This window comes from Balaenoptera borealis (assembly GCF_965194805.1).
Source record: "Balaenoptera borealis genome assembly, chromosome: 12".
Classification (NCBI taxonomy): domain Eukaryota; kingdom Metazoa; phylum Chordata; class Mammalia; order Artiodactyla; family Balaenopteridae; genus Balaenoptera; species Balaenoptera borealis.
The window spans coordinates 55,851,064-55,877,987 of record NC_138869.1 but is presented as its reverse complement, the minus strand read 5'-3'; the positions used below and the strand labels follow the sequence as shown (position 1 = coordinate 55,877,987).

Genomic DNA, 26,924 nt, shown 5'->3' with positions numbered 1-26,924 from the left:
AGCTGTGCCAAAAGGGTTACAGCCAAGATTCAACTCCACCACAAAGGACAAGATCCAGAACACACCCCTGTATTATGCCTATAGTATTTGAAGCTCAGGGAATGAAATTTCCAACAAGTGACATACCACTGGCACAAACAGGGTTATGACTGTTGCAAAAGTTGTTATGCAGGAATGAAAAGGAAGCTGACAATCTGCCCTCACAATTAGCTTATAGGAGGACTAAAGGAAATTCAGGTTCTTTGTTACTCAATCTTTCAAACTCAAGAACTATCCTTTAAGTCCCATCTATCCTTAATACTAGCCAAACAGCTAACAAACTTAAGCTACGTTTGTGAATATAATGTATTCTTAAAAACTAAATGTGGTAGACTTTAAAAGAAAAAAATGAAGTGGAATCTTGATTTTACCACCCCCCTCCACCCTCTCTCTTCTTTTTAAAAATGGAATAAGAGCATTAGAAAACAAGAGGTGGCTAAAAAATTAGTCAGTGCTTAAATGTAGATAAAATTTTACCTGACTGTTGGAATCTCCGAATAGGATACACAAATGTGGTACCAACTTGCTGAGGACTAGTGGCTGAGCTCCAAAACTAAATATAATTTGAAAAAAAAAATAAAGAGAATTTGGTTTTAATCAAACAGTAAACAAAATATCCTTATACTTTTATCTGTCTCAATAAGACAAATACGGTGGAGAGCATGGGCACACATCATTAAAACATGAAGGATATGAGACACAAGCAAAACCTAATTCTAAACAATGTGAGATATGTAAAATTGAATAATCATGACTGACAATGAAAACTGTCAACACATGATCCAACAGAGCAAAATGTTCAACCAATGGCACTCTTAAACCTAGCAACCTATCAATCACTTAGAAAATTTGAGCTTTTGCATTAAAATACCGTTTTTTTAGACTCTGGGTCTCAAACAAATTTGCATTCCAGTACAATAAGTAAATTAAAAGATCTTTATTTATGCTTATTAATATTTTGATGAGGTCATGGGTTGAAAGCAAATGACAAGACAGCCAAAAACCATGAAAGTTGTGCAGACTGAATGCACTTACAAGCTCTAGATGGCAGAAAGGACCATAGAGGAGTAAAAGAAAATAAAATGAAGGTATAGTTAGAGAAAAGGAAGTAACACTACAAAATAAGTTGAAAGCTACTATATATTACCTATCTTGTTGCACAAAACTTGAAAAAATAATCCAGAAAGAGAACAAAAGCCCTAGTTTACAATTTCTTCAGGCTGGAGTTCTGAGCTCTGTGGCATCTATGCTGTCAGAGCTCTGCACACTGCTGTCAGCTTCACTGTCTGGTTACCTGGGGGAGTCTTATTCAGTTTATGATTTTGGTAACCACTTGCATTGCTCTAGAAAACCTAGGGCCAACTGGCAAAAGGGGGCTGGGGAAAATGGCTACAATTGTTGAAATACCACTGAGTTTAAAAAAATTCCAAACTGGGTCCAGAACAGAGGTAGATCCTAAGTTATATCAGCGTATTTGTTATATGACCATCTATTTGGGTGGCAACTATTAACATACTAAAGAGAAAAAAAGAAACTCTTCTTACCAATGACTAATAATTTTAAATTAACAACATGAAAGATAACAACATACATACAAAAAAATTAACAGATAAAGCTATCAAATAAAAAAACTCTGGTGCCAGAGATAAATTAATAACTATTTAAAATTTTTTATTTTCATAGCTTTCCTTGAGCTTTGTGAAATGGATTTTGCTTTTTTTTTAGAAAAATGAAAAACATACTCCAGTAATCATAAAACTTACATGTTTAATGTTTCAATAAGACACAGACACACGCCTTCTCGAGATCGAAAATTCTTGTGCTTAAAACCAGAAGCCAACTGTTCCCAAATGTACTATTTGAAAGAAAAGTAAACATGTATAACAAAAAATTAAATTACTCATGTTATAATCTTTTATCTATTCTCAACTTTACTACCAACCTTACTGGTAGCTAAATTTTCCCACAGATTTCTCTACAAGTTTTTCTAAGCCAAATTTGCACTGATGCTGTTCTCACCCATTTTTAAATATCTTAATCACATTTTAAATTTTTATTTTATATCTTTCACTTTAGATTTCAATTATTCTCAGAAAAACTGTGTCCAACATTTAAAAACTTTAAAATCTCCAAAGACATATAATTTCTTCTAAACTTTAGAAACCTTCAATAACAATGTTACCATTATAAGCCTAGTAGTATTGTAAGCATTTAAAAGGTCCAATGTTGCCTAGCAACTAGTACAGACTGTCACATGGAACAGGCTTTTTCAGCATTTTATAATTCAGGGGTTTTTTTCCTTTTAACACTGGATCCAAATACAGAAACATAATCATTCTATTGCTACCCACTATAATCTTTTTGTTTTTGAAAAAGCATAGATAAACCTATACAAACAATCTAGAACAATTATATGGGTTTGTTATTCGAAGGAATTCAACTTTGTTTTTCTAAACATATAGCCAATTGTCCCAATCAATCCTTTCTCCACATTTAAGAAACACCACCCTTACCATTTACTAAATTAATGTGTACATACACACATACTCTCACACATACACACAAACCCCTACTCCTGGACTCTATTCTCCCTGGACTCTATATTCAGTTCTACTAATATTATTTCTCTCTGCCAAACTTTCTGGAGGGTAACTTGGAAGTTTACCAAAAAAGTCTTAAATGTGAATAACCTGATCCAGCAACACTGTCTCTGGAACTCTGTTCTATAATTACATTTATGTCCAAAGACACATGTACAAGGATGCTCTTTACAGCACTCATAATAACAGCATGTCAAAAACAAGTTAAAATTTGAACTGCTAAGCAAGTGTCAAAGGATACCCATCAAATTATAAGGATTATACATATATCTTTATACTCTATGGTATAAAAAATCTGAGGAAGTTTACTTTCACTACTATTTGGATTTTTTATAAAACATATGTAATACAATTCTTAAACTGTATTTTAAATGATAACACATAGTATCACTATATTTTGTAAATTCTGGTTTTTTTCCCACTTAACATGAGCTACTCTTTTTTTTTTAAAAATAAATTTATTTATTTATTTTTGGCTTCATTGGGTCTTCGTTGCTGCACAACGGCTTTCTCTAGTTGTGGCGAGCGGGGGCTACTCTTTGTTGTGGTGCACAGGCTTCTCATTGCGGTGGCTTCTCTTGTTGTGGAGCACGGGCTCTAGGCGCGCGGACTTCAGTAGTTGTGGCACATGGGCTCAGTAGTTGTGGCGCACGGGCTTAGGTGCTTCGCGGCATGTGGGATCTTCCTGGACCAGGGCTCAAACCCGTGTCCCCTGCCTTGGCAGGCGGATTCTCAACCACTGCGCCACCAGGGAAGCCCCCGACATGAGCTACTCTTTAAATCTTTGTTTACGTGTCAATTTATTTTTACTCCTCTTTCAAAATACGTCCGTAAGGGCAATTCTTTTCTACCATATTCAAAAAACACAGGTCACCGTCATCTAATATATGTCTTATATAATTAGTAACCATCTGTTAAAATAAGAAATTTTCTCCTTGTTTCAGTAAGAGTTGCAGAAATTCATATAACATTCAGCAGTTCTCAAAATAAGCTTTCTCACTGAACATTGTATTATTTGTAGGTAGCGAAAACCAGAAAATCCTAACAAATAATATAATCAGTACATTGTCAAATCACTTAAATCTATGAGTTAGCTTTTTGAAAAAGCATTAAAGAATAGAAAAATCAGAAAAAGGAAAGCAAAAAATCAAAAAGTTAAATATTGATACTTTATCATAAATTTCAACTTCTTTAAAGCATTAGCAATAATTTACTGTTTAAAATTTTAGCTTTTATGTCCCTGGGGTTTTACTGACTTGCAGTGATTACCATCTATCTTTACTGTTATTTAATCATTAATTAGCAAAATCTGAATTCTAAAATGTAGGCCTACCATAGGTGGTGCTACTTGATCCATTAACTTCAGTATCAGAGTCTGAGCTTCATCTCGAACCTTGTCTTTGGCATCTCCCATTCTGTCTATTAAAGCTACAATAACTAGAGAAATTAAGGGGGAAAGGAATAAATATTTATAATTCATCTCCATTATAAACTGTATTTTACAAAATTACAAACATCAATTATTTCCATAAATGAAAAGTTATGAGGTAAGCAAATTGTTTCAAGTTCTTTACTCATGAGTCCAATCAAAAATAAATGAGAAGCAAGTTTCAAAAGAATACATATAGTATGACATCCACTTATAATAATAATGTTCAAAAAACAGGCAAAACTTAATATTATTCTGTTTAGAGATAGATATAGACGGTTAAGCTCTACAGACCAACAAGGGAGCGATTATCCCAAAGGTCATGACAGCAGTCATCTCTGGCAGAGGGTGGGAGGTGTCATCAGGAAATGCAGAGGGAGCATATAAGGAACTGGCAGAGCTCTAGTTCTTTGACTTGGGCACAGGCAGGTGTTGGTTTTATAGTTATTCTTTAAATTGTACATGCTTGATATGTATTATTCTATATGTACAACATATTACTCAAATGACAAAAACAAAGCATGGGTCCATGGGACTGAGGTCTTTCTTTATTATGGCCAAGACTTTGACACTATTCCATGAAAGGAGGCAGGAAAGGCAGGCTAGAGTCCATTCTTAGAGAGTTTTCATGAAACAGGTTGCTGTAACTATAAATCAACAAAGTACCACAAAGAAATCACATCTATTGGGTGTGGGGGGAAGGAAACGGGAGGGGGGCTAGAACTGAGGTTATGGTTTCTAAAGTCAGCCCATAGGACAAAAACATCTCATAGTCAAAATTATCTTTTTGTAATCCCTTAATTACCACTACCACTCAGTGTAGTATTAGTATTTAATCTTTTTGTCTTTATCTCCTCAACCCATAAATATGTGCAGCAGTACTCACCTCAGAAGATTACTGAAATATATGTAAACAACTCAGAGAGTGAAGGACACTGGGTAAGCATTCAATGTGTCTCTAGTTTATTTATAGACACATATAATTAAATGTGTATGTAATGTAATGCAAATGTATTCTGCAATGTTAACATTGTCTATAACATAACAACCAGAACTGATATAATAATCAACAACATTTAAGGAAAGAAGGAACACATCCTTCTGGAAGAAAATGATTTGAGTGAGAAGCCAACCATACAAAATGGAAAGATCACCCAAAAATCTAAGCTTAATCAAGGAAATGATTGTGTAAGAAATCAAAGTCCTTGTCATAAAAATCATAAGCCTAATCATGAGGCAACTGAAGTACCTGTCAGTTGAAACAATATAAATCCTTCTCATTTTGCTTAGATGTATTGTTAACACTAGAGAAATTCACCTACATCTACAGGATTGGCTATTGTGGGACTCATTCTGATAGCTTCTGACAGAAGACAATACTAAACACTAGTAAATGTTAGATATTATTATGTACTAAGCACTGAATTATCTCATTTAATCCTCATAACAATCCTATGAAACAGAGTAGGCCCGTTTGATAGAGAAGGCCCAGAGGGATTAAATACTTTGACCAAGGTCGCACAAGTAGCAAATAGTGAAATCAGGATTTAAGTAATCTACACAGTGTTAGGTTACAGTCATAACTACTTCCATTTATTTGTGACTGAGGTGTTTTGTGTGTGTGTGTGTGTGTGTGTGTGTGTGTGTGTATTAACAACCACGTAACAATAATGAAAAAAAAAATAGACACTTCATTCCTGAGAGGTAGAGTTTAACTCCAAAAGAAAATAAAGGGACTTCTCTGGTGGTCCAGTGGTTAAGACTCCGTGCTTCCACCGCAGGGGACACGGGTTCGATCCCTGGTTGGGGAACTCAGATCCCGCATGCCATGCGGCACAGCCAAAAAAAAAAAAAAAAATGTTTGGCCCAAACGGGGCTCACTTCAATTTAAAAACTAAAATTTGTAAAACATAAACAACTAAAACAAAAAACCTCACACTACATAAACTTAAGATTTACAGCTATTAAACAAAAAAATTCATAATTTTTTTCCTTTTTAACATATAAACTCTTAGAGTCAAACAGAACAAGATTTATTTCTAGCTCTACTGGTTATTTAATTATGCAAGATAGTAAACGCCTCTAACTTCAAAGTTTCTTTGTCTGTAAAATAAGGAGGGATCCAGGTCTATACCTCACACAGCTAGTGAGAGAATAAGTAAAACTGGTAAAAAGCACCTGTGGCCAAGCCCATAATAACCATTCAGAAGTGTTAGCACTATTCCTTAAAGATCTGTAGATAATGAACATGCAATCGATAATTATTGGGAATACAAAACAGAGCTTTTCACTCTGTAAACTCTCAAAAAGAACTTGTTAAACAAACAAATACATCTATCAAAGACTGGAATTTGGACAGTGAAACATGGAAGAAGTCTGAAGCATAGATGTTAGCATATTTTATTCTCTTAGCATTGTACAAGATGCAAACCATTTTACAAGATGCAAAGCTGATGACCAGGCATCCTGACTGTTCTAATACCCTTTCTACAAAACCATTTTGGATTAAAACTATCTGTTTAAGATTTGTAAAATATGAAATCCTTTACTGTTGTCATAAAACCAGGCTTGGGGGAATCATAAAACCAGGGTTGGTGGTCCAGTGGTTAGGACTCTATGCTTTCACTGTCTAGGGCGCAGGTTTAATGATTCAAAATACAAGATTCCTCAAGCTGCATGGTGCGGCAAAAAAAAAAAAACTTGGTTGGTGATCGGTGTTAAATGTAAATCGTATTTTTTTTTTTTGGTATGAACATTAAATTCTTCCACAGTACATGTAGTCACAAGAGAAAATTTAAATATATTAAAGAATTACATTAATAGAGTCCATACTCTTTTTGATACTTTGTCTAAAACTGAACATGAACCTCAATTTTCCTAAAACTTCACTTTTAATGTAAAAAGATAAAAAATATCTGTAATGATAGTTAATAACCTAAGTGTACCAAAAGGAAAACAATATCACTCACATCAAGTTACATATATCTAAGGTTACATTATCAAAAAAAACCTTCAGCACATAACTTAATTCAATTCCCTCCTTTTATGGAAAGGCTCCTAAAATGGTTTGGCTAAGATCTATGATGGAGTAAAACAAGAAAGCTAACTCTGGGATTCTTAGTCTAGTACTATATCTCTTTAAGAGCACACAGATATACTGTAGCCTCTCTTGTAGAGCTGTCATACAAATTAGAAACAATTATTTGAGAATAATCTTTCATATATGTAAAGTAGAGAAGCCCAGTAAATGGATAAAAAGTGGGCATTCAATAAATGGTAGCAAAACTGGGATGAAATTTTCCTATTATATCACACTGACTCTCAAGTAGTAACAAGTTCAGGTTTCACTAAGAAAAATAATGAACACTTAGGGTTCAAAGTGAAAACAATACTGACTAACAGTGAATGCACAGGGATAACCAGAAAGAGCTAGGAGGTTAAAAGATAAAGTTATACATATGAGAATATGTAGATATGTGAGAAACATACAAAAAACACTAACCAACAAAAACAACTTAATGTAATTTATTAATATTTAAGGGTATAAGAATCATGAAGTAAAAAAAAATTCAGTATATGGTGAGATTAATCTGCAAAGCTCCCAGATGTTAAAATCGGAAGTAAATCGTTAAAACAGAAAGGAAGGGGGCTTCCCTGGTGGGGCAGTGGTTAAGAATCCACCTGCTAATGCAGGGGACACAGGTTCAAGCCCTGGTTCGGGAAGATCCCACATGCTGCAGAGCAACTAAACTCATGCGCCACAACTACTGAGCCTGCGCTCTAGAGCCCACGAGCCACAACTACTGAGCCCGCGCGCCTAGAGCCTGTGTTCTGCAACAAGAGAAGCCACCGCAATGAGAAGCCAGCGCACTGCAATGAAGAGTAGCCCCCACTTGCCGCAACTAGAGAAAGCCTGCACACAGCAAAGAAGACACAACACAGCCATAAAAAAAAAAAAAAAAAATCCAAAAAAACGCCAAAAAGGAAGGACCATGGAGAAGAAGAGAGGATTTCAAAAAGAAATAACAGCACAGCAGAGGCATAAACAAGCTAAGCCAGAACTAACAAGAGTGAGCAAGTTTCTGATTAACAACAGTGGAGAGTATTTACTGACAATCACAAATAAATAAGGCTGCTGAGGTGGAGAAGAGCCATACATGCTGAGAGAACTGAAACACCAAGGACAGAAAAACAGAAATAAGTTTTGAAAACAGGACAGTCCTGGGAGGCAGCAAACTAGGGTTCTGGTCCTAATACTCCTACTGCCTCAATATGAGCAGTCAGTAGGTATATCAAACCCCATCTGGCCCTCCTTGTGTCTGAAAAATAAGTGAGATACGTGGTACCTAGAATTACTCTCAAGTCTAAAATATTGTCTGTAACAACTAATAATAGGGAGCTACTACAGGGCAGGGGTCACAAACAGAGGTGCCTACAGTCAGGGAGGTACCAGAAATGCCAAAAATGAACCAGACCTAAGAACTGCAGTATTCCAACCTCTGTGTATTATAACCGAAATTCTCAGTTATGAGGAAACAAGAGATGGGAGGGACTTATGGATTGGAAAGCTTGTGACCCAGACAAAAATGAAGCTACGACAGAGCTTCTGCCTTTATTTACACATGGAAATGGAAGAGCAGGGTTGCCACATTGGCCAATTTTTCAAGACAAGCTACAAATATGAAGTTTTACTAACAATGATTCAAAATACATTAAGAGAATACATAAGCAAGTAACACATGTTTGCAGAGCAGTTTTTAACATCTATCATAGGATTTTAAGCAGGAGACTGACAGCTTAAAAATCATCTTTTCAGAAGATATTCATACAAAGATTGAATTGGAACCAGATATTGATTAAAAAGGAAATAATAGAGAAAGTCACTAAGATGCTTCTACTGAAAGGATAGACAGACAATAAAAATAAAAGAAGAAATTGGCAGAATTTAGTGGCATACCGAACATGAAGCTGACCAAAGATAATTTGAAAATAAGGGTGATGATACATTATGAGGCATTAACTTAATCCATAAAAGAAATCACAAACATCTGAGGTTACCCCTAGATATATTTCTACATAATAGGACCAAATCCACTCACTGAAGCACTCCAAGAGGCACACAAAGGTCACTTAGGTTTAAAAGATAAGTCAAAGCCAACTTTGCAATCTAACTACTATACAAAGAGCTTTACACTAGCACATCGTTCTGGACTGTAAACACACTGTAAGTTAAGTGCTGCTCAAGTATGGCCAGCAGCCCAGGACCAGTCTACAAACTACATGTGGTAAAGAAATTGTGAGTTTTTCTAAAACAAGGTTTGGAAACAATCTGACCAAAGTAAATTATACACTTGTTGAATCTACCAATAAAAAACTGAGCCTTGTATTTTTTTTCATTTCATTTTGCTGTAATTTATTTGTATTGTATTTTACAAAATATTGGTCTGCAGTAGACTAGCAATGAAAAAACTGGTCCTTCACCATAGGTAAGTGAAAAGTGGTGCTGCGAATTATATTATAAATTATTAATATGTTAAAAAAAGTAAATGATAAGTAAAAAATTTGAAAATACAAAGTAAAAATCTATTAGCAGTATATTCGGTAAGTTGTTTGCTTTTGTTTGTTTTTGTCTTAAAAGGAACATATTTATTTAAATAGGCTTAAAATCTTTTATATTTGGCAAATTAAAATGCTAAGTAGCAGATCTCTGGGTTGTATAAAATTACATTTTTGCATTTACAAAGAACTAATTCTGTTAAAAATTATAAGAAAAAAGTATGTCAAACCCTATAATAATTTTTAAATAAAGTTAACTTACCCATTGCTACATAGGACTTAAATCGTGTTGATAGTCTGTCCACGAAGGCACTTAAAATTTCCAATCCCATTAATGACACCTACAGATGGAAAGAAATTTTAATGAATACAAATTACTGATGCATATTTTAATACCAGTATGTGACTGCTGATATAAAGATCTTCATATATTACCAAGTTTTTAAAAAAATAAGGAGACTGAAATATTCAGGGTGAACAGTCATGAGGGTAAGGCACCCTATTCTCAAATGGTTCAATAATAATAATAATAATGATGACGTGCAAATGCAGGAAGATAGTGATATAGCATATTTGGCAAAATATTAATAACTGGTAAATTAGGTGAAGGGCACACAGGAGTTCACTGACTATACCTGTCACTTTACTGTAATGTTGAAATGTTTCTTAAATGAAACTGTTAAACAAAACAGCACATTTAATTACAGAGGAATTCTAGCTTCTGTCTGGGATGAAGAAACTGGAAAAAACCATCACTCCCACCATAAACAAGAAAAAGCCAAATAATCTACAAAACCATAACTATTTTGAATTCATCAGAAAGCTAAGGTTGTAGAATAATCATCTAGGTTGAAATCTTTAGGAAAGACAGGTGCCAAGGAGAATGGGACGTAAGCAGTAGGTCACATGTGGCAGAGGACAGATGGAAAATGAAGCTGAGATTCAAGTGCGTAAAAAGAATTCAGCTATATTCAACTCACTGTTAATAGTTGAGTGTGGGTTAGCATGAAAATACAGAATCCCTATTAGCTGCAGACACAAGGAGAGTTCACACCCACTTGCTGGCTCTTTCTCCACAAACCTCCACCGGACACTCATAATTAAGACTGAGGACAGGGTAGGAGATAAGAGAAAGTCTCTTGGTGGTTACAGGTCTCGTAGGAAGGGAGCAGCTGCCTCTGCAGGAAAAGCACAAACCTTTCCCGTTTCCTTGTCCTACAAGAAACAAAAGTTTGAAGCTACTGAGGGAAAGACAACACTGTTACCCTCTAGACAGAGGTAAAAACTCATACCTATTAAGTAAAGAGAAAAGGAAAAAAAAAAAAAAGGCTTCTACTTCAAGAGTAGGAGCAGAAAACCATACTGGGCTCCGATGATTAAAGGTTTCACCTGACGAGGGGCAGGATTTCTGATAAAGCCTTACCCCCAAGACTCAGGGACAGAGGGTTCCTAAGACTGAAGCTGGAACAGGAGAACAACTGGACCAGCCCCACTACCCATAAGCCAGCCAGCAAGAACAGAATAAGAAGCAACGGCAGTCTACCACTGGGGAAGAAGAAAACCCCTCTATGAAGCATGAGAAAAAAGAGAAGGCCTAAAGTGTAGGGTGTGACGCAGAAACATGGAGGACCCAATAATTCCACTCCTAGGTATATACCAAAGGAATTAAAGCAGGATACAAACAGATGTTTGCATGCCAATGTTCACTACGCATCATTCATTACAGCCCGAAGGTGGAAAAGCCCAAATGTCCATCAACTGATGAATGAATAAACAAAATGTGGTATATGCATTCAATCAAATATGATTTGGCTATAAATAGTAATGACCGACACATGCTACAACATGGATAAACCTTAAAACATTATGATAAGTAAAAAAGCCAGACACAAATGGCTACATGTTGTGTGATTCAATTTATAAGAATGTCCAGAATAAGCAAATCCATAGATAGAAAGTAGATTAGTGGTACTTAGGACTAGCATATGTGGGGGATAGGGAGGTAACAGCTAAAGGTACAAGGTTCTTTTTTTTTTTAACATCCTTATTGGAGTATAATTGCTTTACAATGGTGTGTTACTTTCTGCTTTATAACAAAGTGAATCAGCTATACATATACATATATCCCCATATCTCCTCCGTCTTGCGTCTCCCTCCCACCCTCCCTATCCCACCCCTCTAGGTGGTCACAAAGCACCGAGCTGACCTCCCTGTGCTGCTTCCCACTAGCTATCTATTTAACATTTGGTAGTGTATATATGTCCATGCCACTCTCTCACTTCGTCCCAGCTTACCCTTCCTCCTCCCCGTGTCCTCAAGTCCATTCTCTACGTCTGCGTCTTTATTCCTGTCCTGCCCCTAGGTTCTTCAGAACCAATTTTTTAAATGTCTTTATTGGAGTATAACTGCTTTACAAGGGTGTGTTAGTTTCTGCTTTATAACAAAGTGAATCAGTTATACATATACATATATCCCCATATCTCTTCCCTCTTGCGTCTCCCTTCCTCCCACCCTCCCTATCCCACCCCTCTAGGTGGTCACAAAGTACCAAGCTGATCTCCCTGTGCTATGTGGCTGCTTCCCACTAGCTATCTATTTTACATTTGGTAGTGTATATATGTCCATGCCACTCTCTCACTTTGTCCCATCTTACCCTTCCCCCTCCTGGTATCCTCAAGTCCATTCTCTAGTAGGTCTGTGTCTGTATTCCCGTCTTGCCCCTAGGTTCTTCATGACCATTTTTTTGTTTGTTTTTTAGATTCCATATATATGTGTTAGCATACGGTATTTGTTTTTCTCTTTCTGACTTACTTCACTCTGTATGACAGACTCTAGGTCCATCCGCCTCACTACAAATAACTCAATTTCATTTCCTTTTATGGCTGAGTAATATTCCATCGTATATATGTGCCACATCTTCTTTATCCATTCATCTGTTGATGGACACTTAGGTTGCTTCCATGTCCTGGCTATTGTAAATAGAGCTGCAATGAACATTGTGGTACATTACTCTTTTTGAATTACGGTTTTCTCAGGGTATATGCCCAGTAGTGGGATTGCTGGGTCGTATGGTAGTTCTATTTTTAGTTCTTTAAGGAAACTCTATACTGTTTTCCATAGTGGCTGTATCAATTTACAGTCCCACCAACAGTGCAAGAGGGTTCCCTTTTCTCCACACCCTCTCCAGCATTTATTGTTTGTAGAATTTTTATGATGGCCATTCTGACTGGTGTGAGGTGATACTTCATGGTAGTTTTGATTTGCATTTCTCTAATGATTAGTGATGTTGAGCATCTTTTCATATGTTTTTTGGCAATCTGTATATCTCCTTTGGAGAAATGTCTATTTAGGTCTTCTGTCCATTTTTGGATTGGGTTGTTTGCTTTTTGATATTGAGCTGCATGAGCTGCTTGTATATTTGGAAATTAATCCTTTGTCAGTTGCTTCATTTGCAAATATTTTCTCCCATTCGGGGGGTTGTCTTTTTGTCTTGTTTATGGTTTCCTTTGCTGTGCAAAAGCTTTTAAGTTTCATTAAGTCCAATTTGTTTATTTTTGTTTTTATTTCCATTTCTCTAGGAGGTGGGTCAAAAAGGATCCTGCTGTGATGCATGTCATAGACTGTTCTGCCTATATTTTCCTCTAAGAGTTTTATAGAGTCTGGCCTTACATTTAGGTCTTGAAACCATTTTGAGTTTATTTTTGTGTACAGTGTTAGGGAGTGTTCTAATTTCATTCTTTTACGTGTAGCTGTCCAGTTTTCCCAGCACCACTTATTGAAGAGGCTGTCTTTTCTCCATTGTATATTCTTGCCTCCTTTATCAAAGATAAGGTGACCATATGTGTGTGGGTTTATCTCTGGGCTTTCTATCCTGTTCCATTGATCTATAGTTCTGTTTTTGTGCCAGTACCATACTGTCTTGATTACTGTGGCTTTGTAGTATAGTCTGAAGTCAAGCAGCCTGATTCCTCCAGCTCCACTGTTCTTTCTCAAGACTGCTTTGGCTATTCGGGGTATTTTGTATTTCCATACAAATTGTGAAATTTTTTGTTCTAGTTCTGTGAAAAATGACATCAGACTTCTTTTTGAGGTGATGAAAATGTTCTAAAATCAACTGTGCTGACTGTCATGCATACCTACAAATATACTAAAAAAAAAATGAGCTGTACACTTCAAATGAGTGAACTGTATAATATGTGAATTATATCAATAAAGCTATTTAAAAAATTAACTGAAAGTGCACCAATAGACACACTCATACACAAAATTTAATAGATGATAAAAGCAGTATCTCAAATCAACAGGAAAAACATGAACTCTTAGTAAGATCTGACTTAGGAATCTACCCCGGAGATATACCAGCAAAATTATGAGAAGACACACAAAGATTATTGCAAGAGACTGGAAACTATCCAAACATTCATCAGTGGTATGGGACAGATTCAAAAAGTTATGGTACATCCACACCAGAGAGTACTATGACACTTTAAAAATAAAAATGAGGGCTACCCTACTTCTGCTATGCAATGCTCTCCAAGATATATTAAGTGAAAAAAGCAAGTTGGAGAAATACATGTGTATATTTTAAAAAGGGGACTACAAATAGATTTAGTTATAAATGTTTATTTAAAATATAACAACAATGGAAAGATAATCAGAAAAAAAAATTTATGGTTGGCAATAGGCTATAAGGAACAGAGAAAGAAACCAGACTATTTTGAATATACCTTCTTTGTAGCAATAACTAATTTCATTGAAAATCAAATAAAGTAAGTAAACCTAAATGTATACTCAATTAGTAGCATAACCACACAGAAGACTATTCCAAGTGACTTTAAAATACAGCAATTTGACTATTATCTCTCCGGTGGGATATACCCTAAGGACAAAAACGAAACTCTGCAAAAAAGTAACTGTCAATGTTTTGAGAAATTCTGTTGATAGAAGGAGATATAGATGGAAGATATATAATAGTAAAAACTGCAGTCTTGAATATGAATTAGAATATCAGTATGAACTCACGATATATTTTTCCTTAAATTAAACCTAACCCTATGCAGTGAAAAAAATCTGGAAACAATGATCAGATGAGTAATAATAAGTTCCATTAGCACCCACACTGTAGTTTCCACATACCATTCCCCACAAAAAGGAACCAAAGCTTCTTGGAGAAGTGGCTGATTCCAGGGCAGGAGCAGAAAATATGATCTCATTATACCAGATAGCAAAGACTCTATCAAAATTATTAGGGTCATGTGATAGAGCAGCTTGGATATTAATAAGGCTAATAACTGGGGACTTCTCTGGCAGTCCAGTGGTTAAGACCCTGCCCTTCCACTACAGGGGGCATGGGTTCGAGTTTGATCTCTGGTTGGGGAACTAAGATCCCACATGCTGTGCAGCGTGGGCAAAAAAAAAAACAACAAAAAATAATAACTGTATTGTCTTGAAATGCATCAGATATAGTTAAATGCAAGAGTTCATAATGATAACAAAAACTATCTGGTCAACACTGGAGGATACTAGTTATTTTTACCTCATTATTTTGACAATTAGTAAATAAAGAATCATACGAACTATAAACTATAGTTTATATATAAACTATACCACTGGGTAACCAAATACCAGTAAACAGTGGAAGTTTCTCTTCATAAAAGTATTCCAGCTAATGAATGAAGGAATGACATAATTAGAATATCATTTTGCAAACCCTAATGAATAAGAGATCTAAACACTGAACATTAATGGCTGCTAACGTCACAGAACAAGACCTTATGTGCCTTCCTAATGTTACATGCCAGCTGGTGGAAGAAGAGCACTACTTATGAAGTAGTCTTGCAAAAAAAAAAAAAAAAAAGACTGATTCTGATCAAACTTTAGATCCAACTACCAATTTATAGGAAATACAGAGAATACATCACAGGAATGAAATCAGCAAAATCCAGACTGTGGGAAACTCTACCACAAACAAAAGCCAAGAATTTTTTTAAAAAGGCACTGAGGTAGAAACAGATTAAGAGACTTAATAAACATGTTAGGACTTCCCTGGTGGTGCAGTGGTTAAGAACCCACCTGCCAATGCAGGGGACACAGGTTTGATCTCTGGTTCAGGAAGAGTCCACATGTCGCGGAGCAACTAAGCCCATGAGCTATAACTAATGAGTCCACATGCCACAGCTACTAAAGCCCGCACGCCTACAGCCCATGCTCCACAACAAGAGAAGTCACCACAGTGAGAAGCCTGCACACCGCAACGAAGAGTAGCTCCTGCTCGCCACAACTAGAGAAAGCCCATGCGCAGCAACCCAGCCTAAATAAATAAATAAACAAATAAACATGTTAACTGAGGTAAGCAGAATAATGGCCTCCCAAATGTGTTCACATCCTAATCCCCTGACCTGTGAAAAGATTAACTACATGGTAAAAAAACCTTTAAAGATGTGGTTAAGGATCTTAAGATGGGGAAATTACCCTGGGATTATCCTGGGCCCAAAAGTCCTTATAAGAGACAGGGTGGAGAGTCAGTCAGAGTCAGAGGAGATGTGATGACAGAAGCAGTGGTCAGAAAGAAAGATCAGAGGATGAGATACTGAGGGCTTTGAAGATGGAAGAAAAGGCCATAAGCCAAGAAATGTAGGCAGTTTCTAGAAGCTGGAAAATTCTCTAAGGTCGCCAGAAGGAATACAATCCTGCTGAAACCTTGATTTTATACCAATAAAACCCATTTCTGACTTCTGACCTCCAGAACTGTAAGAAAATAAATGTACTTTGTTTTAAGATACAAAGTGTGTGGTAACTTGTTACAGCAGCAATAGAAAACAAATATATTAATGAATCACAACATGTGAACCTTATTCAGATCCTGATTTTTCTTAAAACAACTAATTTAAAAATTTGTACTACATTTTTAAAAACTGGAAATTTAAACCCAAGATATTTGATATCAAGGAATTTTTTATGTATAATAATAGTATTGCGGTTACGCTATTTTTTTTAAAGAGCACTTATTGATATCTTTGAGACATTAATAGGAAGACTTAACTGATGAAACAATATATTTGCAATTTATGACAAATTCAATATTATAAAGCTATCACGTCTTCCCCCCAAAAGATGACATCCAATGTAATCTCAATAAAAAACCACAATTTTCTGGTGCAACTTGACTAGCTGGTTCTAAAATTCGCGTGAGATAGTAAATAAAGACCCAATAATAGCCAACACATTCCTAAAGAATCTGGTGAGTGAATATGACACAGCAAACATCAAGATTTACCATGGAGCTACAAATAACTTTCTTGAATTTCCATTTAGACATCTTTCAACTTAGCCTGCATCTTGGCTAAGGATCCTTTCAGTAGAATATTAAAACCCTGAAAAAAGAAGAAAAAACAACTAGAGCAGTATTCCAATTTGCTCCTCACCAATTTCTTAGGAACTCAAATGCCTCCATTCAGATCCTTTAAAAAAAAAGCAAAAATAATGTACTTTCTAACATGTATATATAAAATATAAAAGCAAAAATATAAAACATATTATATAATATAAAATATACAACAATAAAATACTTAAAATATATAATATATGGGAATTCCCTGGTGGTGCAGGGGTTAGGACTCGGCGCTTTCAGTGCCAGGGCCCAGGTTTGATCCCTGGTGGGGGAACTAAGATCCTGTAAGCCTCGTGGCACAGCCAAATTTTATATATATGTATGTATGTGTATATATATGTATGTGTGTGTGTGTGTGTATATATATATATATGTATATACATAAAAGCACAAATAACATACCTTTTAACAGGTAGAAAAACAGAAACCCCAAAAAGCAAACTTTGGGCTACAACCAAGCTTAAATTGTATGGTGTTTTTAAGCCACAAAACTGAAATTTTTAAAAATGTATGGGGAATTCCCTGGTGGTCCAGTGATTAGGACTTGGGACTTTCACTGCCAAGGCCTGGATTCAACTCCTGGTCAGGGAACTAAGATCCTGCAAGCGGCATGGCATGGCCAAAAAAAAGAAAAAAATTATGAAATTTTATTAACCCCAAGAAGTCCCAGAACCCTTAGGGTCATTTTCCTATTCTTTCTTTCTTTCTCTCTCTCACTCCCTTTTTACCTCTGAATCACAAGTGGTTGAACATCTTTGAGTAATCTGACATCAATAAACTCACATGCAAGTTGTCATCTTGGTGACAGAGTTTTAATTCAATATAATGTTTAATCTTCAAAATGATTTAAATCAGAAATGTTGTCAACCAACACTAGAGCTAAGTAATTGCATGCGATAGTAATTACCCCCAATTTAAGAATCACAACTGGGACTTCCTTGGCGGTCCAGTGGTTAAGAATCCGCGCTTCCACTGCAGGGGGCGAGGGTTTGATCCCTGGTGGGAGAACTAAGATCCTGAACGCCGCGCAGTACGGCCAAAAAAAAAAAAAAAAAAAAAATCACAACTAAGAACTTTCCATGTAAAGGTTAGAAAGCCTGACAACAAGAGTTCTTGAAATCTAGGAAGGACATAAGCTTAATTCACAGTCATAGATTTTTTCCACCATAGGTGCAACAGAGAAAAGGCATGTATTATTCATAACAAGCATACTTCTGTAATGCTCCTTCTCTCATTAGGAAATACTGTAGGTGTACAGGACTTTTTTTCCACACACAAATTAACTCAGCATCTAAGAAAATGAGTAAAAGAATGGGATAGAATAATTGGCAAGTGAACATGTATGCACAGATCAAATAAAACATGATGGCTTACAAATTTTGAAAACCTGAAGAGAAATATCAGGTTTTTATATAAATATATTAAAAAACTATTTCCCTCAAAAAAGGAGGGAAATAAATAACTTAAAGATACTGATAAATTCTAGGTAGGGCAAGGGGGACAAGACAGGAAATATACCCAATATTTCCACTGCTAGACACATAACGAAGAACAATTATTGGACACACACAATATTCTTCCCTGCAGCTCTGCAGCCCAAAGGTATATGGCTATACTTGGTAGCCCTGCTGCCAGTCATTTAAGTAAATAAAAGCCCTGTTTGAAGTTATCAGAGCCTAACACTTTTGTGTGTGTGTACACAGTTTTACTATATGAGGTTTCCAGGAATGCAGCCAGCAGATAAATCAAGTGTGCTTTCACACAATTTCACTGATTCTACAAATACTGAGAGCCTGCCATGGGTATAAATGCTGGAAGGTGGGTACATACAGTAGTGGGAATCTTAATAAATTCTAGTTCCTTCAATTTTCTCAGTGAAGTAGGAAGCAAGGCCATCAGCTGAAACTGATGATGGAAGCAGAACTACTGATAGGTCTGAGGGGAGAGGAACAGATGAAAGAATGGATGAACGAAGAAAATATAGGAAGATTGCCAGGCTCCAAACAGGACCCACTTGAATGTCAGGAATTTAAAATGAAATCAGTTAGAGGTTTTGTGTTTTTCTCCATCCACCTTCAGTTGCACTGGTGCAGGTGCAGGGTAGGTAGGGTTCGATTAACTAGGATTACATTTTATCAAATGAGAACCACAAAGGAAAAGTGAGGAGGGAGAAGAGAATTAAAAATGAATGTAAGGGTGTGACTGACTGACTAGGATATTTAAACTCAGACAAGAGGGATAATGGGACGGTTAAAACTTAAATGAATTGGATGTCACATGGGGTGGTCAATCTCTTTAAGATGGTATAGTCAAAGAAATAAGGTTCAGAATTTATAGTCACAGAATATCACAACCACCAACAGTAATGCCGCTGGTGAAGTCTGAATAACGAGCAACCACATACCTGTAGTGGTCTGAATTGGCATTTATAGCAATATGTACTGATGCAGCCATCTGACTAGCATTATGTCTTCCTGGGTAGTCAGGCTGGCACATTTACATATTGAAACATTTTATCTCATTATAAATTATGTGTAATTTTCCTTTAGAGTACAGTTAGGTCATTATTGGGATTTTTAAAAATGATGTGTATTGAGTATTATCTATAAATTTTATTTCAGGACTGTAAAGGGGGCATTAAAAGAAGGCACTGAATCTGACAGGGTTCAGAATCACCACCCTACAGAAACTCTCATGCACACGTACAAGGTGACAATGCAAAAGGACAATGCGAACAGGAAAAAGTTAGAAACACCCTGGATGTTCTTCCTACATGGCAGGTAAAAGGAAGAGACAACATCCATATATACAGATAGACTTCAAACTAAAAAATAGTATATTGTAACAAATTGATGGCTTATAAGATATACAATCAAGGTGATGCTAACATTGAAAAGTATCATCCTTCAAGTGGCAAAAGGGCTGTGATTTTGGATTACAAGACTTGAAATCCTAGCACATTACTAGCCCAGCACTAGTTATAATATAAATGGTACTTACTGTTTTCTCCATTTTTAGAGTCAACTTGTTATAGTTGCAGATAGATAAAGTGAGAGTAGAGCTGACAAATGCTAGGATATTGAAGAGGTTTACAAAAGTACAGAAAAGGAAAGGAAAATCCTGATCTCCCTTGGTTTAAGTACTCCACCAATATACCAGGTCTAGGACCTATGCCAAGATACTTTTATCTTCTTTTCTACAAAATGAGGAAATAGTACTGACTTTCTAAGGCCACCTTAAAGATTGAAATGAGATAATGGAAATAAAGCACTTGAAACAATGCCTGATACTCACTAAGGACTCTTTAAATGGTGGGTATCATATTTAACTGCATTTTATAAGGGACACTTTATTGCTGTAGTACCATTTTAAAATTTGGGAACTCATGAAATCACAGGACTATCCTTACCAAAGTCAAACACCAGAGCATATATATTTTATATAATATACATACCTATTCCCACATTTTTAATCTTCAATTATGATTTCTCCACTGGGATGAAGACCCCAACCACCCATTTAACATCTCAACTTGGATGTCAAACGACCTTCTCAAACCTAACTTTTTACTTCCTTCACCCAACTTGTTTTCTCAGTCTTCCCCATTTCAGTAAAGACTACCCTCTATTGGTGCTCAAGCAACGCAACTACCCCTAACTGCTCTCTCTCAATGCTCATATTCAATGCAAGAGGAGGTGCTATTGGCTTTACCACCAAGTCACATACCAAATCTTCCACTTCTCAGTACTGCCACTGCTACCAAACAAGCCTTAGCCACCATCGCTCTCCTTCTTTTGCTGCTTTACTGTCCACTGCCCACAAAGCAGCCAACCCTCTACATAAAAACATCCGCCAATTTAGAATAAAATCCTACAAAGCTCTTTCTACCTGCCTCCTCAACTTCACCTTTCTGAACACCTCCCTCACTTGTAAACTCTAGCCATGCTGGCCTTCTTTATGTTCCTCAACAGAACTAGGTTCTCTGCATTTGCAGTTTCCTCTCCCTAAAGGCATTCTTTATTCCTGTATTTCTTTCCTGTCTGTATTCAAATTTCACCTCACTTCCTTTACTTCCAAAATAGTCTCATCTTCCCCTCAGTCTTTCACATCAGTTGATTTACAAACACTTGTTACTTGAAACTATTCAATTTTTATACCTATCTGTCTCCATGACAGCAGTGATCTCACTCTTCCCTCCTTTAAATCACTCTCAGTGAGGTCTTCAATGACCAGCTATTTAAAATTCCAACATCTGCATCCTGCCCAACACTCCTATTCCCTTCGCTGCTTTTCTCCAAAGCATTTACCACCGTCTAACATACTACAGATTTTAGTTATCTTGTTTATTCCTCTGCCCTCATGAGAATCTAAGCACACAAAGGCAAGGATTTCTGTCTTTTTTTCACTATTGTATCCCAAGTGCCCAGAAGATTGTCTGCACATGGTAGGTCCTCAATTAATATCCAAATGAAGCTGAATGAATAAGCCTTTCTAGTCTTGTTTACAGCTGGGTCTTCAATATCTGGAATAATACCCAGCATATAAGTATAGTCACTCAAATTCACTGTTATTAAGAAACTCAAATTCTGAAGTACTATCAAATCCAAATAAAAACTATATTTTGTTCAGCATAACTTGAAATTTAAGTACATTTCTATTTGTATGTTTGTTCAAAAAATTCCATGATACACTTTTTTCAAAAGATTTAAATATTCATTGTATCTTGAGTAAAAAATGATGACCTAGCTTGGTAACTTAGTTTATAAATCCCAAATAAACTAATTAGAATGCCCTCTCCCTAACAATGTCAGAAAAGCTCTTATACTACAGAATTCATTAGAAAGGAGAGAACTAATGATCAAGGAGAGATCAGAATTAATGAATTAATGTCCTTGAGAAGGCAAGAGGGCATGGGATACACATGCCTTCATATCCATGTGGGGGAATTGGTAGAAGTGGGAAAGACAGATAATTTGTTCACTATAACAGAGAAGACAGAGTTATATGGGCACAGCTACAAGGAAGTATGTAGGTGAGGATGTGGGAGTTCTCTTAGGATTTCTGAAATTGTCTCGAGCATGGAGAGAATGTGTAGTAAAGAGATAAGAATTTGAGTCAGATCCCTGAAGGATTCTAACTCTTAGGGATCAGTTAAAGGAAAAACATAACACTGAGTAGAAGTAGTGCTTAGAGACAAAAAAGAAAAAACAGGATACTGTGGTATCACAGAAGCCAAAAATATGTTTCAAGAGATGGGACGGCTTAACTGCCATTCACTGATGGTACACCTGAGGAGTGAAATGGCCCAAAGCCAATTCAACCACAGCCAGCGTAGAGGTGACACATCAACCTTCACTTGGGAAGGACAGCAAGCATTACCAAAGAGCCGACTTTCTACAGCAGCCTAGGCTGTAACACAAAATCAACTATCTTGAGTGTGTATGCTCTTCTTACAGGGTAAGTAAATTTAGCTTGTTTCTTCCAAAGAAATAAGATTAATCCCCTAAACAGTAATGACATATTCTAAAATATTAACTTTTCCCAAAGTTTTAAAAAATAATAAAGAGATAGTATATAATGGAGCACTGAGGTGGTTAATTCTCAAACTGTTTATTATTCTTGTAAAAAGTCAAACCCTTCCAAAACTCATATAAGTTTCACCATTAAATCTGCATAATAATTTTAGAGTTTGCTTTTCTTCTCCATGATGATAATGCTTTCAAAGTACAGCCTATTCGCTGGGTTTTAAGTATCTATTACTAAGAAGAATCACTTCATCCACAGGACGTTTGGGCCAACATTTTAAAGCAACACTGCCACCAGAAGACTAGAAGGAAAAGTTACTGTCAAAAACCACAGTTCAGGCTGATTACAGAATATTTACTTGGTCTCCCAACTTGGCTACATTACAACCTGCCTACTACCGGCTCTTCAGAAACACTCATTCCTTGCTGTACCTCATCCTTTTATTTTTTGTCAGCATCAGCTAACCTGCTACGGCACGGTTTCAAATCCGAGTCAGTTCTCAACTGTGGCAAAACAAAATGACAGCATTCAACTGCCTTCCGTCGGCCATAACGAAAAGCAAATAAACAATGCCATGAGGTCAGCATCTTTTCATTAGATTTAACAGTAAACTTAATCAGGCACGCTATTAAGCTCTAAAGATGCCTTAGACACGAAAAGCACAACCTTCCAGACACACACACACACACACACACACACACACTATATAAGAAAAAAAGAAACAGGCAATTAAGTAGGATAAAAATCACTAATGAACAGGGATTAACTTGACATCTTTCAACTTAAAATTTGTATCCTCATGTCCTACGTCTTGGTCTGGGTAGTGTTTACATAGGTACGTACAAATGTAAAACGTCTTCGAACCTTTTATGCATGTAAATGATCATTGATTTTTTAAAATACGTGATGAAGCATTATATCCTACTGCCAAGGAACTCCGCACGGTGCGGTGTCACGGAATCGCTGAATGTGTCACTGTTCACAATTGTGGAAAAAGTCGGTCGTGGTGGGAAGTCGGTCTCCGGCTCGAGTTCGGAGAGGCAGGCTCCCCGGTGGGGGCGCGTCGGGGGACCCCAAGTCCGCGAGGCGGTTCCGAGGTGCCCGGCGCCCCCCCGGGGGCTCGGCCGGCCGGCCTCGCACATCCGTGATTAAAGGGCCGACGGGGGAGGGCGTGCCCAGCCAGGCCGCGCCGCCGCCGCTTACCCGGTAGTTGCTCGAGCCCACCCAGCCGGTGAGAGCGTCGACCGTCCTGCCCAGACAGCCCAGGTCCTCCTCCAGGTCTGGGATGGCGCCGGGGACGCCGAGGTAGAGCAGCAGCTCCTGGCCGACCTGCAGGCGGCCGCCGACGTCCTTCTGCTGCACCTGGGCGCTGAAGTACTCCATGCAGCGGGGCTCCATGGCCGCGACCGCTCGCCCGCCTGTGAGGGACCAACTTTCGCCGAGCGCCGCCCAGCCGCCAGCGCGGGGCCCCACGGGAACGGGAGGGACGCGCTGGGTCCAGCCGAGGCGCGGCTCGCGGGGCGCGGCGGGTGCAGCGCCAGGCGCGGATCGGCCCCCAAACTAGTCAAACTCGGCGCCCCCCGCGCCCCAACCCGCTTCAGAGGCCGCGGCCGCCGGCGACGTCAGCGCGCGCGTGACGTCAGCGCGACGCCGGCGGGCGACCGCCTGTCCGCCTGTCCGGACTCTAGCTTCGCGGAGGAGGCGGGGGCGGAGGCGTAGGCGGGGGCGGAGGCGGGGGCGGGAACCCTTGGGGACAGTGGGACCTCTGCGGGGAATTGGGGTCGGACTGTGTTGGCCCCCCCGGGAAGCCGACAGTTCTCTGCAATCCGCCATCTCAGCAGCCTGCCCTCGCCCTGTAAAATCGAGGACACTTCCAGGTTTTCCTCCACTTGAAACCAATACTTGGGAAAGTTTCTGGTGCTTGGAATTCCACTTTCCCAGCCCCACTCCCGGTTTTTTGGGTTTGCTTTGTGGTGGTGGTGGTTGTTGTTTTACTTTGTAGAATACACTTCCTTATTTTAAAAAAAAACAACAAACACCATGACCCCTGCTTCTGGTTGGGTCACCATGTGATGCTTTTTTTTTTTTTACTAAGGTTTAATTTGCAGAGTAAAATGCTCAGATTTTAAGTGTTAAGTCCATGTGCTTTGGCAAATGTATTCACCAATGTGAAGAGCTACCATCCTAAAGAAGTTGGAGCACGTTTTCATCACCCTAGGAAGTTGGAGGAACATCCCGGTCAATAACCACTGCCTTGCCAAGCATTTCTAATCGGATTTCTATCACTGTAGCATAGGTTTCCCTGTTCTTTAATTTCACGTGACTTCACGCAGTTTGTACTCTTATTGACTCAGACTTCTTTCTTTCTTTAGCATATGTTTTAAGTCTGATCCAGTGCTGTTGGTGTGTCAGTAATCCCTTTTTATTGCTGAGTAGTATTCCATATATGGAAGAACCACAGTTCGTGACCCGGTCACCTGTTTATAGACAGTTGAGTTGTTTCATTTTTCAATTTTCCAGCTGTAACCAGCTATAACCATTAGTGTACAAGTCATTGTGCAGAGACAGGGTTTCATTTCTCTTGGGTAAATACCAAGGACTGAAATTACTAGGTCATATGAGAAGTGTATGTTTAACTTTAGAAGAAACTGCCATACTTTTCCAAAGTGGCTGGACCGTATTACACTGCCACCAGAAGTACTCGGAAGTTCCAGTTGCTCCACATCCTCCACAATATTTGGTATGGTTGGGGTAATTAGTTTTAGCCATTTTAGTGTGTGTAAACTGGTCTATAATACATTCTATATGCACACTGGGGACTTCTCTGGCAGTCCAGTGGTTAGGACTCTGTGCTTCCCCTGCAGGAGGTGCTGGTTTGATCCTTAGTCAGGGAACTAAGACCCCACATGCCCTGCGGTGTGGCCTAAAATAAATAAATAAATAAATAAATAAATAAATAAAAATTAAAAAAAATAAATGCACATTGTGTTTAGCTTCTTGCCAATTATTTCCAGCCACAATTTAATAATTATTTTATGTATCTGTCTCCTCTATTACACAGAAAGCTCCAAGATCATTTGTGTTTTTCCTTGGATGGTGCTGGGCAAATAATGGGCACTCAATCAATTTAAGTTGAACAAGTGAATGAATGTAATGAAATGCTTGAAATGTTCACAGTAACAAAATAATAACAACAAAAACAATAATAACACACTCTCCAAATTCAAAGAAACCTCTCTTCTGTGTTTACTCTGAGGTTTTTTTCTATATTTCTCTGTTTCTCTTTGTATTGTGATGTAAAGTTTCTTCCATCTTTAATTGACTGTAATCTCCCTGCAATTAGGCCTCAATCAAGTAAACTGTAGTAACTGTTCCTTGAGTGTCTAAAGGTTCTGTTCATAAGGGTTACAGAAGAATATTAAAAAAAGGGTTCAATCCAAAGAAGTGTGTTTCCTAATTGCCAGGGACCAGGTGCAGTATGTGGTATAGAAAAAAAAAAAAATATAGGAGGCTCTGGATTCTAGATTCAGCCCTACCTGTGTCTGTGACCAAAAGTTACTGCTGCCCTAAGCCCTCTGTTGTCTCCATTCACCTTTCTGAACTTGTGTAACTCAAGGTCTTTAAGTTGATAACTAAATAGTCTTCACGTTATAAAATAATATTATGGCATTTGAGTAACGTTGGAAGTACCTATGAAATGTTTAGTAACACTGGTTACTATTACCTATGCAATACCCTCTGTGTGTTTCATTAATTCATCGACAAATATCTTCTGAAAGCTTGTTATGTGCTACACACTGTGCCAGGGTCCACAGATACAAAGTTCATTTAGATCTGGTCTCTACCCACAACAAACCTAAGTACAGACAAGAAAATCAACATTCCCAGGATGCAAGGATGGGGTAAGCAGAAGGTATTTGGAAGCCTATATGAGAGGCTTCTTATCTAGATGGCACTGAGAATGGGGGTGGGACAGGTGTAAACCAGGGAAGGCTTCCTGGAGAGGTTTATGTATAAATTGAGTTTTGAGAATATATAGGAATTAGCTAATTAAAGAAGTGATTTTTTTCATATGATCCAGCAATCCCACTCCTGGGCATATACCCAGACAAAACTATAATTAGAAAAGATACATGCACCCCTATGTACATAGCAGCACTATTTACAACAGCCAAGATGTGGAAACAACCTTAATGTCCATTGACAGATGAATGGATAAAGAAGATGTGGTACATATGTATATACAATGGAATATTACACACCCATTAAAAAGAATGAAATACTGCCCTTTGCAGCAACATGGATGGACCTAGAGATGATCATACTAAGCAAAGTAAGCCAGAAAGAGAAAGAGAAATACCACATGATATCACTTATATGTGGA

The 26,924-nt window shown here is 37.6% G+C and overlaps 1 protein-coding gene across 27 annotated transcripts in view; it reads right to left on the bottom strand.

Moving 5' to 3' along the window:
- Positions 1–24,252, bottom strand: part of CLASP2 (cytoplasmic linker associated protein 2) — a 175,116-nt gene extending 150,864 nt beyond the window's left edge. For 20 of the 27 annotated variants that reach the window (XM_082348330.1, XM_082348307.1, XM_082348333.1 and 17 more), the window contains exons 1-5: positions 23,744–24,251; positions 9,887–9,965; positions 3,973–4,076; positions 1,803–1,894; positions 517–592 (exon numbers count right to left, since the gene is read on the bottom strand). In XM_082348330.1, coding sequence (XP_082204456.1) covers positions 517–592; positions 1,803–1,894; positions 3,973–4,076; positions 9,887–9,965; positions 23,744–23,938 — 546 coding nt within the window. In that variant the 5' untranslated portion in view covers positions 23,939–24,251. Of the gene's footprint in view, positions 1–516; positions 593–1,802; positions 1,895–3,972; positions 4,077–9,886; positions 9,966–23,743 lie in introns of all 27 variants that reach the window. The other 7 variants (XM_082348313.1, XM_082348314.1, XM_082348312.1 and 4 more) reach the window with 2 other exon arrangements.
- Positions 24,253–26,924: the final 2,672 nt, after the last annotated feature.